The sequence below is a fragment of the Coenobita brevimanus genome, chromosome 63, assembly GCF_032717465.1.
Source record: "Coenobita brevimanus isolate Jiangsu-jjx chromosome 63, ASM3271746v2, whole genome shotgun sequence".
Taxonomy (NCBI): domain Eukaryota; kingdom Metazoa; phylum Arthropoda; class Malacostraca; order Decapoda; family Coenobitidae; genus Coenobita; species Coenobita brevimanus.
In genome coordinates, this window is record NC_137016.1 from 33,566,466 (window position 1) to 33,578,861 (window position 12,396).

The following is a 12,396-nucleotide window of genomic DNA, read 5'->3' on the forward strand; positions in this document are numbered from 1 at the left end:
ATTTATACCTGACTTCCAATCCTCCGGGACTCTACCTTCCTCCTAGGCCAATCTACACATCTTCCACATCCATTCTACTACTATCTCTCCCCCATGCTTCAGCATTTCACCACACACTCCATCAATTCCTGGGGCTTTCCCCAATTTAACTATCTTCATTGCTTCCACAACTTCTATCCTACTGATTTCATTCTGTCTTCTCACCTCCCTCCTTCTTCCAGCCATTCCCCAGCCACTTATACTCACATTACTTCCATCCTCTATGTTCAACAATTTCTTAAAGTGTTCTCTACATCTGCTCACTTTTTCTCCCTTCTCCACTAGTAATCTACCATTTTTATCTTTCACTCCCCTGCTAGCCTCACTTCCACCCTGTCTTACTCTCTTCACCTCTTTCCAAAACATTTTCTTACAGTCCCTCCACTTTACACTCAAATTCCTTCCAAATTCCTCATCCACTCTCTTCTTACTCTCTTACTAATCTTTTCACCTCTCTCTTTCTTTCTACATATAACTCTCTCTTCCGCCTCTTAACTTCTTTCACGCCCCTATTTCTCACCCATTCATTGTATGCTTTCTTCTTTTGTGCCACAGCCTGTCTCACCTCTTCAGTCCACCACACTGTTCCTTGCACCCCCCTCTGTCTTCTCTTCCTCCCACACACCACATCACATGCTGCACATATTTCTTCTGTAAATATCCTGCACACACCTTCCACGTCTCCCATCTACTCCAGTTCATATGTGGCCAATCATTCTTCGACTTCTCTCTTATACTCTGCCTTTTTCTCATCCTCTTGTAACCTTTCCACTCTCCTTGCAACTACTTTTTCCTCTCGTCTTTCCCTTCTTCTATTTCTCCATCTTACTTGGATCCTAATTCTGGCCACCACCAAGTAGTGGTCGGAAAGTCCACTCCCCCGACCTCTATAAGCTCTTGCATCCATTACACATCTTCGCATCCTTTCATCCACACACACATAATCAATCATTGCCTTCCTTTCATTCAGTTCACCACCCACCCTTCTCATCACTCGTCATGTATACCTATGGATCATTTTATGCCTGAAGAGGGTATTGGCTATCACCAACCCCCTCCCAGCACAAATGTCCACTAACGCACTGCCATTCTCATCTATCTCAGCAGGCATGCCCCACTCACCAACTATTCCATCCACCTTCACATTCCCTACTTTACCATTAATATCACCGATCAAAAACACTCTCTCATTCCTTCCAAACTTTTCCATGCACACTTCCACATTTGTCCAGAACTCTTCTCTCATTCTGCTAGCATGATCTTGTGTTGGCGCATACACACACACAATCGCCCACATTTGTATTCCAACTTTCAACCTTACGCACACAATCCTTGACCTAAGTTATCCATACTGTCTTATGCTCTTCTTCCATCTTTTACTCACAACTATACATACTCCTTCCTTTGCCCTCTCATTCTCATCTACTCCTGCACTTATACCCCATCCATACTCCAATTGTCTCACACTTTCTCCTCTCCATTTTGTTTCAGTTATTCCACATACATCCATTTTCGCACCCTCGAGCACCTGAACAGTCTTTCTCTCTTTCACCTCATCATTTGCTCCTCTTACATTCCACGTAGCCATTACCAAGTCCTTTGTCTGGTCCTGGGTCGTCATCGTTTGGTCAGTCCTTGTCCGAGGCTTCTTGTTTGTCTTTTTAGTTAGCTGTTTTCCAGGGAGGGGCACTAATCCTCCACCAACCCTTTTAGTTGCCTTTTACGACAACCAGGGATACTGGGGGAGTATTCTTGAAAACCCCCCCTACCCCCAAGGGTATAACAATGACTTTTTATAAATACCTCAACACTTGGCAACGTTGCTTTCCAATGCTGTCAAGCTTGTAGGTTTTCCAATGCTGTCAAGCTTGTAGGTGAGTCAGTGAGGGTAGGTCAGGTTTCAATCCGCAGGTCACTTTCTCTGACCGCCATTAAAAGATAAGCTCCTACCCCTACTACTCGCCCTCGTCTGCTCCATAGTCGAGAAAAAGAACTTATTTACAGAGTAAATAAATATTTTTTAGAAAAGAAGGCAAACAGAGGACCTATAATTCATAACACCGTATAGACTTTTTACAGAAATAAATCTCCATGAAATGTTGATTTTATATGCAGAGAGAGAGAGAGAGAGAGAGAGAGAGAGAGAGGTAGTGAGCTAGGAGTGAGGGTTGTCCCTTGAAGTTTGTCTCCAATCCGATAATTGGCTCAGTAGAAACTGTGGCAATGTCACATGTAGGGGAATTCCCGTGAGGGACAATTCCCAAACGATCTCGATATTTTGGAAGGACTGTAGTAATAATTGTAGGGGACCTAAATCTGCCAAGGATAGATTGGAGAAATCACACAGGGGATGCAGAGTCAGAGGAATTTCTAGAGGTACGAAGTAGTACAGGATAATTTCCTTTATCAGTATATCAGGGAGCCCACCAGAGGTAATAATATACTAGATTTGGTTTTAGCTAATAAAGAAAATATCATTAATGATATAGAGGTTGGTGGACGACTTGGTAATAGTAATCATGAAGAAATTAAGTTCAAAATTATTTGAGATGTCTGTTCCACCGAAAATACCTCCACCATTCCTAATTTTCGTCTAGGAGATTTCGATGGATTAAAAGCTTATTTTCGAACGGTATTCCACAGGGAGATTAGCTATTTGAAGGAATGCCAGGTCAGTGGGGAACCCCAGGTTATAGACGAAGGGCAGGAAACACGTGGGAATGTGCTCCAGGTGTCTTTGGAAGGTGAGGTGGTAGATGGGAGTGTGGTTGATGTGACGGGGATTAACTCAGCTCCAGTACCAAGCAGACGTTCGACCAGTGAGAAATATAACGAGTTAGTAAATATAATACACGGAGGCCATGGTAGATATATCCCTTCAAAACAGTTTAGAACGAATAATTCAGAACCAAGATGGTTAAACAACAGATTAAAATCTCTTATAGGCCAAAGGAAAGGCCTATATAGAAAAATAAAACGTGGAGAGGAACACTTACGTAACCGGTAAGCGATTTTAAATAGAGAGGTAAAGAGGGAGATACGGAAAGCAAAGAGAAGTTATGAAATTAAGACTGCTAGTGAATCGAAGGAAAGCCCTAAAGGTTTTCATCAAATGTACCGTACGAAAAATAAAGATAGGATAGGACCACTCAGAACAGAATCAGGTGACATTACCAGTGAAGATAAAGAAATGTGCTCCATCCTAAATAATTATTTCATATCAGTATTTACCAAGGAAAATCTAGACCTGGTCCCTCAAGCAGCAAATATTTACGATGAGAATACGGATATTATTCTTAGTAAAATAACCATTAGTAAGAAGGAAGTATTGTAAGAAATTAATAAGTTAAAACCTCAAAAATCGCCAGGTCCGGATGATACATATGCAAAAATTATAAAAGAATCCAAAGAAGAATTATGTCAGCCACTTTTAACGTTATTTAATGACTCTTTAAGTTCAGGAGATTTACCAGAGGCGTGGAAGACAGCAAACGTAGTGCCCATCTTTAAAAAGGGTGATAGATCAGCTGCATCGAATTATCGTCCAATAAGTCTAACGTCAATAGAAGGAAAAATGTTAGTCAATTTTGGCAAATAAGATTAGAGAACACTTAGAAAGATTTAATCTTATAAACGAAAGTCAGGACGGATCCAGGCAAGGATGATCCTGCCTCACAACCTTGTTGTCATTCTACTCGGAGGTCTATGAGGCAGTAGATAACGATAAAGCTTACGATGTTATTTATCTGGACTTCAGTAAAGCTTTTGATAGGGTCCCACATCATAAGTTAGTTAGAAAGGTTCAAGCACACGGTATAGACGGCGATATCTTTAAATGGATAGAATCCTGGCTGAAAGGACGAAATAATAACTGGAACTAAGTCGAATTGGTATTAGTAACTAGTGGTGTACCGCAGGGTTCAGTACTCGGTCCCTTATTATTTATTATTTATATATAAATGATCTAGACTTAGGAGTCACTAACAGCATCAGCAAATTTGCCAACGATATGAAAATAGGGCGTATCATTAACTCGACGAAATGTAAAGTACTTAACCCGCCCCGTCCTGTCGACGTATGGGTACGTTGCAACGATTTGCATTTGCCAGTCCCGGCGACGTATGGGTACGTTGCAACGATTTGCATTTGCCAGTCCCGGCGACGTACCAGTACGTCGTGCAATTGCAATGTGCATAATTTCGACAATTTTCAAATTTCGCGCTTGATTTGCAGTACGTACCCTCGCCTGACCTTCCCCTACCTGCCACCAGGCGGGGATGCTCGGCGACCCCGCATGACCCGCGCTAGCCCACCACTCGTCCACTCACCTGGTAGCCACGGTCCTGCTCAGACATGGCTAAGAGAGGTCTCTCAGACAGCGAAATTCAAGTCGCCCTGGACACCTTTACCGGCGACAGTGATTCCCCACTGGACGACGAGGAGATGGACAAAGATTATGTGCAGCCAGAGGAGGAAGAAACCACCAGCAGTGATGAGGAAGTTCCGTCACCCAGGAAGCGGCAGTACGTGACTTACCGTGCTGCTAGAGAGGGGCAGGAGGCAAAGAAGGCACGTGGTATATCCTATCCCTATCCCCAGCGTGATTTGGAACCAGAATTCAAGGACGAGGACGAGGACGGAGCCGTGGGACGTGCTGCCACGTGGTATGGACGGGAGGTGCTTACACATCGTGGCCCAGAGCGCACACCACGTTGTATGAGCAGGTATGGGCCTAGCATTCTGTTTGGGGAGCTAGGAAGTCAAGTGGAGGGAGTGGGGAGTGAAAGGGAAAGTCCAGGGAGGATTAGGGAAAGTGACAGTGACGTGAGTGAGTCATTGCTCTCCCTACGTAGTGTGAGGCGGCATAGTGGATCACGTGGGCCCGTGCGGGTGCGCTCCTTATCACGTGGGGTTATGAGGGAGGGGTAAGGTGGGGAGGAACCACTCCAAAGCACGTCTTATGCTCCCCAATATCCCCTAACACGTGATCGAGCTAGGTTGCGTGAGAGAGCACGTGGTGTTGTAATGGAGGGGGAAGGTGGGGAGGAACCACTCCCCAGCACGTCTTCTGCTTCCCAATATTCTCCTATTTCATCCCCACAGCCCCCTAATGTTCCTCAAGGCCGTAAGGGTAAGGGAAAGGGAAAGGGTAAAGGCAGAGGGAAGTGGAGTGACAGTGGGGAAGCCCTCCATACTCCTTCTCCCCCACCTCCCCAACCAGGATCTCCTCCCCACCCAGACGAAGGCGGTGATGGGGCTGATGGGGACGAGGGATTTGTGTCGTGGGATTGGGGGGATGGGAGTGATTTTTCTCCCCTCATTCACCCCTTCACTGAGCAAGGGCGATCTGGCTGCATTGCACCAGGAATTCACTGTAATTCCACCAGGTTGGATTTTTTCCACCTGTTTTTCAGTGAGGCATTTGTTGAGCAGATTGTACACCAAACAAACCTGTTTGCAAGCGCCCAGCGCCTAGAGAGTGAAAGATTGGGAACAAGGAGTAGGCATTCTATGATCTATGATTACCCTGTCTTCCTTCCAGAAATGTTCTTATTTTTTGCCCTGGTCCTTTTGATGGGTATTATAAGAAAGAATGGAATTCCTGCTTACTGGACTAGGGACCCTGTTATGTTTACCCCCATATTTGGTCAAGTGATGAGCCGTAATCAGTTTCAACAAATTCTAAGTCGCCTCCATTTTTATGATGCTCATGACCCTGCAAATGCAAACAACACTGATAAAATGAGGCGAATTCGGTTGGTCTTTGATCACCTCAGGCAAACCTTTCGTTCCTCATTCTATCCCTATAGAGATCTCGTCATAGACGAGAGTCTCGTGTTGTGGAGAGGCAATATTTCATTCAGACAGTATATACCCAGCAAAAGGCACCGTTTTGGGTTCAAGATCTTTGTTATGTGTGACTGTAGGACTGGATACGTGCAAGACATAGTCTTGTACACCAGTGCACAGACAGACATAATAGAAGATCGAAGTATTGGACTGTCGGGAGCAGTGGTAAAGACGATGATACAAGACTACCTTCATCGCGGTCACGTTCTCTACCTCGACAATTGGTACACTAGCCCTCTTCTCGCTCGTTATCTTCACACACGTGAAACGGGAGTCTGTGGAACCATAAAGGTGAACCGGCGTCACATGGTCAAGGTAGGGCGGAAACTTGCAAGGAGTGAGGTTGTCTTCTTCAAAGCCAACAACATCCTTGCAACAATGTGGAACCACAACAGAGAAGCAAGCCTCTTGTCCACGGTTCACCGCCCCTTGATGCACCGTACTGATTCTGTAGATTACCATAGCGAGAGCAGGCATCGTGCTTGGAAACCTGAGTGTGTTATGGATTAGAATATAAACATGCGCCTCGTGGACCAGTCAGACTCCATGATATCGACGGTAGAGTGTGCCAAGACAACGATGAAGTGGTATAAAAAACTGTTCTTTCACTTACTAGATATCACTGCTCTGAATTGCCACCACCTTCACGCCATGACCACAGGAGTTCAGGAAACATTTGAAGGGTTTGTGAGGGAGCTCACAAGAGAAATCTTTTCAAAGTATGCTGTTGACAGGCCCCAACATCGCACCCGCACTGCCCATATTGCCCAAACTCCCCAGAGAATATCTGGCCGCCATTTCCCCACTCCTATCCCTCCCCAGCCAAACAGACCTATTATAGGCCCCAACGCAGGTGTCACGTGTGCAGTAATTCCCAGGTGAGACTCATGACACAAAGGAAGGACACCCGCTATGAGTGCGTGCAGTGTGACGTAGGTCTCTGTATTCACCCATGTTTTAGTGAACATCACACGTTGATGCAATTTTAGTATGGTGTGAATGCGAAAGGACGCTGAAATTATGAGGTAAATACGACAGACAGACGCTCAGTGAAATTATCAGTCAAGTTGATCTCCAAATATTAGTATAAAGTGCATACGGGTCGAACATAAGTGAAAACATTGTGTGTACAGGGTGTTCCAACACCTTAGCCCCCCCCCGTGCGCAGCATAACTGGGTCGTCACTAACTAAAATCACTAATACAGTAGGAAAGTACATTTAATTGCTTATTCAAATACCAAATTTTATGGTAATCTAATAATTATTTCTCTTTTTATTACAGATTTTGTGAAACATGTCTTTGGTGAATGATTCAGAGAAATTGAGGTGGATATGCCGCATTATGGCCATCACTTTTCGCATCGCCAAAGATCAGCCGGCAGGAACCATATCCCGATCCTGGGTTGCCAGATACTTGAAGAGATCTGAAGACTTTGTCAAACGTAATTGGAATCGTGATCCATTTGACTGCGAGATGGACAGCCGGCCTGCTCAAGTGGCAGAAAGCTTGTCTCAGGAAAGCAAGGAAATCATCACCGAGTCGCTTGCTAGAGAGAAAAAAAGTATCCGCGGGCTTCAAAAGGAGATTGAACGGATTCGAGGGAAGAAAAAGTCTTGCAAGCATCCACAGGTTTCTTCACTCCATTGGTGCCAAGGCTTTTCATCAGGTTCCAGCGCCAAAACTGTCGCAGAAAAATGTGGAGGATCGCATGTGGTTTTGTGAGTTTTTGAGCGAGTGGACAACAGATGATTTCCTTTTCTTGGCTCCTTCAGATGAATTTTTTATTTATGAGGTTCGTCGTCCCAACTTTCAGAACGACAGAATTTGGGCTCTTAACACTGATGACATTCCGCAAGAACTGAAGATTCGAGAGAGATCAAAATCTGAACGATGTGTTGGTATCTTTTTGATGTTCACGGCGAAAAGGTTGATGTGGGTCGTCAAAGAACAAGGACAATCATGGAATGGAAGATACTTCCGAGACATTGTGTTGACTCAACATGTCATTCCATTCCTAAAAAGCTCAGAAAATGTCCTTAGCATCAAGGAAACCACATTTCTGCACGATCGAGCTCCGTGCATGAGTGCTCTGGCAACGCAAAATCTTCTGAAGGCAAACAAAGTTGATTTTTTCGGAAATGATGAGTGGCCCGGAGCATCGCCTGACCTCAACGCCTGTGAACATTTGGGAGCAATATTTAAGGACAATGTTGAACAACGTCTCCAGAACGCCGGGGAAGACCTCCTGCTTACTGTGGCCAATGTCCTCGAAGAAATGGAGTTCGACCGCGAGTTGTTTGTGTCACTCCTGGAATCTTACCCGGCACGATTTGAAGCAGTTCGAGCGGCGGCCGGTGGGCACACCAAATATTGATATAAATTCTTACAAGTGTGCACATGTGTTGGCATATAATACAGCTATTCTGTCATATATTTGTTTCCTTTCTACCTTTTTTAATTTAAGCTGGGCAGGGGGGGGCTAAGGTGTTGGAACACCCTGTAAGTATATAAATCTGCCCTAAGTTGAAACTTACATAGAGAGGGTTTTATGATGCGATATTCTGTCGCTCAGTGCAATAAATACGGCCCGTAATTATATAATTATTATTATGGGACATTCTTACGGGTATAATATAAGTTCAAATTATTGTATGTGATGATATATATTCTAAGTCAAATATTCATAGCGTGTGTATAAAGATAAGATTTCCTGACGCTCAGTTGAATGAATAAGGCACGTATTAGTCAAAATAAAAGTCAGCAAGTGATAAAGTGAATAATTAGTATATAAGTGTGTGAGTGAATTAGTATATAAGTGAGTGAGTATTATGTTTGTCGAAACATTCCTTGCGAGGGTATTTTCAGGCGATATTCTCACGCTCACTGGAATAAATAATGGCAGTAAGTATGTACAGTGCATTATAGGGGTGTAAACGTGTGTAATGTAAGTGGGAAATTATAACTGGAGTGAATAAATAAAGTAGATGATGAAACACGAGTGTTTGAGATCGTGGTTGCTACGTGAATATGCGTTAGCATATCGCAAAATGCCCTCGTAATGAATGAAAATAATTGAAAACCTTTACAGTGGTGGAGGAAAGGTTCTATGTAAAGGGGAAAATAATTGGAAAGTGATAAAACAATTTGGTATGTTGAAATACGAGTCATAGAGAGTGCGCTTACTAAGCTGATGTGCGCTAAACTTATGCTGCATGTCATCATAATGAATGAAAACATCTGAAAACACTTACAAACAGTTGTAATTGGTAAAATGTCATTGAAACAGAAGTATACAAGTAGAAAAAATGATAGGTTGACTCATACCAGAAACTTAGCATATAGCATGTTACGACTCGGACCAAACTCGCTATGCTCGCGCGATGGTACAATGCTTATTTTTCATATATATGTGTCTGAAATCCATTATATTGTTACTGTTATTGTTTATTAGTTCAAATTCAATAAATATAGAGGTGTTGTGTGTTGTTTCTCCCATTATTCCTTACCATAGAAAACGTAAACGCATATCCAACCCATTAGAGAACACCATACCTGCGGGGGGGAACCGCACCTGTACGGACCACTTATAGACCGCGGGAACCACTCTCTTTGTGATTTTCCTTCGTTTCTCGACCTAAGCGGAAGTTTTAGCAAAAAAAAAATTTTTCCAAAAAGGCTCGGGACTGGGGGATGTCATAGGTGCGGAAAACCTCGGGACGTGACGGGTTAACGTAGGCAAGACCATTGGAGACACTAAATATGGTTTAGATAACAAAGAAATTAGCAAATCGGAATGCGAGAGGGATCTAGGAGTTATGGTTAGTAACGACCTGAAACCAAGGCAACAATGTATTAATGCGAGAAATAAAGCAAATAGGATCCTAAGATTTATTTCGAGAAGCGTGAGCAACAGGACATCAAAAGTAATACTGCAACTTTCTAGCATTAGCAAGGCCACACTTAGACTACGCAGTACAATTCTGGTGTCCTTACTATAGAATGGATATTAACTCGTTAGAAAATGTACAGAGAAGAATGACAAAAATGATACGCGAGGTTCGGAACCTGTCATATGAAGACAGACTGAAAAGATTGAGTTTGCACTCGCTAGAAAGACGTGGAGTAGGGGGAGACTTAATTGAGGTGTTTAAATGGATGAAGGGTATAAACAAGGGAGATATTAGCAAGGTACTTAAAGTGAGCATATAGGATAGAACTAGTAGTAATGGTTTCAAACTAGAAAAATTCCGTTTCACTAAGGAAATAGATAGAAAAATGTTTGGTAATAGAGTAGTAGACGAATGGAATAAGCTACCTAGAAAAGTAGTTGCTGCCTCTTCTGTTGAGAGTTTCAAGCATAGGCTAGATATGCATATGACAAATGAGGGGTGGATATAGAAAAAAAGAAATATTTTATAACCAATACTAATTCATTATTTTTCCTTTTCAGGTTACATTATGATAGTCTCTATTCTCCTTTCACACTTTCCTATAAAATGTCCACGCCAGTTTTTCTATACTGCGTGGTGTTCTTTCTGACTTTTTCCTGCCGGCTTCGGCTGGAGGGTGTGGAGGGCGGGAGAGTGCCTTCTTCTTTGCTGTCCTTATCTCATTCTGGTAGTTCAGTTACTCTTCTAGGAGCTGCCTAGCATGGGCCAACTGGCCTACTGCAGTTATCCTCTCTTCTTATGTTCTTATGTATAAATATTTTTTGCATAATAAGTTTGCTGTTCCTTAATATATTATAATACATACATTAAAATTGTATTCATGTGTGTTTCTCTTATTTATGATGCCATTTACATATATAACAGCCGTTTCACATCGCGAGTTTGGGAAACATAGCAACACTGTACATAGGTTGCTGCCCCACCCTAGCCACCAGGTTAAAGTACGAAGTAGTACCACCATAGTAAGTAATAAACGAAAATGTAAACAAACGCCTAAGAAAACACCCGGAATTCCTACATCCAACATTTTTTTTGTTTGTTTGTTTTAGTAATACCATACTTGAAACGCCTGGGCGCCTGGAGTCGTATTCAGGGGGCTTTCCTTCACTTTTTTTTTAGTTCTGCGTTGAGGTCTGCATTTTCCTGTTTCAGATCCTTAAGTGCATATTGATGACTTTTACTGGGGCTTTCTAGATATTGAGTCGTGTTCAGGGGGCTTTCCTTCACTTTTTTTCTTTTTTTTTTTTCTCTCTCTCTCTCTTCAAGTCTGGATTTTCCTTTTTCAGATCCTCAAGTGCATACTGATGACTTTTAATGGTGCTTTCTAGATAATGAATATTCTCATTGGTCAGACACATGAAACATTTTGTATCGTGCCTTCCGAATTTCGGAAACCAATCACTGTAGAATATGTTTCCCCGTGAGGGGCAAGGGACTCGTATGGGGGGCATGTTGAAGTTATTTACTCAGCCACAGGAGGGGACACAATTTAAGCAAGTAAATAATTAGGAGAGTTGGAGTTAGAGTTAAAGGAGATATTTAAGAAAATATATTATGGACTTCCCTTTGAGTAGTGGATGACCTTTGAGTTGGGCCACACAGGTGGGCAGGTTAGACCTCAAGGGGAGAGATGTTGTCGGGTGGCAGGTCAAAGGACAACTGTAACAGGTCAAAGCACAACTGAGAGAGAGAGAGAGAGAGAGAGAGAGAGAGAGAGACACACACACACACACACACACACACACACACACATAACCTTTATAACCTTTGTTGATTTTAGTAAAGCTTATGATCTGGTCCCTCGTAATAAATTATTTATGATTTTATAGCGTATGGGTTGTGGATTGGTAATGTTGGCTGCACTGGTGGCTATGTATAGTGTCACGGAGTCAGTGACAGGGGGAGCCGTCATGACTGCCACGCTTGAGGTCCAGCAGGGCTCACCCACGTCTTGTCTTCTTTTCATAGTGTTAATGAACGAGCTCATTAGGATGCTCAAGCAGGGGTGCGCGCCTGACGGGTTCCTGGGCTGGCTCCATACTCTAGTTTTAATGGATGATACAGTATTGTTATCCACGACCAGAGGGGGCATGATGAACAAACTTAGGATATTGCAAACCTTTTGTAAAGATCATGGCATGATTATCAATGAATCAAAGACGAAGTTTTTTGTCATTAGCGGCACAGAGGAGGAGGCGGAGCCGTTGTGAGTGGATGGGCTAGTTATTGCCCCCTGCACTTCATACGTGTACCTGGAGTCGCCCTTCACCAGCGACGGATCTGCCTCTTCAGTGCTCAAGTTACATGCAAAGAGCAAATTATGTCACGTGCTCAAGTTCGTATCGTTTGTTAGAAAGAACAATGACATGCCTTTTGTGGTGAACCGAAGAGTATTCGATGCGGCGTTGATGTCTTCGTTACCTTATGGCTGCGAGTCATGGGTGGGAGCCGACCTAAAACCTATCGTTAAGCTTTATAATTGGCCCCTTAAGCAACTCTTGGGAGTGAGAAAGGCTACCCCGAATGATGTTTGTTATGCCGAGGTAGGATACCCC

The 12,396-nt window shown here is 43.2% G+C and overlaps 1 protein-coding gene across 1 annotated transcript; it reads left to right on the plus strand.

Annotated features, from left to right (window-relative positions):
* Nucleotides 1-7,821: 7,821 nt before the first annotated feature.
* Nucleotides 7,822-8,265, plus strand: LOC145404413 (uncharacterized). The gene has a single exon (XM_080275928.1). It carries the CDS (start codon nt 7,822-7,824, stop codon nt 8,263-8,265), a length of 444 nt encoding a protein of 147 aa, XP_080132054.1.
* Nucleotides 8,266-12,396: the final 4,131 nt, after the last annotated feature.

Excerpts from the sequence above, each read along its gene's own strand:
- LOC145404413 (XM_080275928.1), top strand. The coding sequence starts at position 7,822 with ATGTGGGTCGTCAAAGAACAAGGACAATCATGGAATGGAAGATACTTC.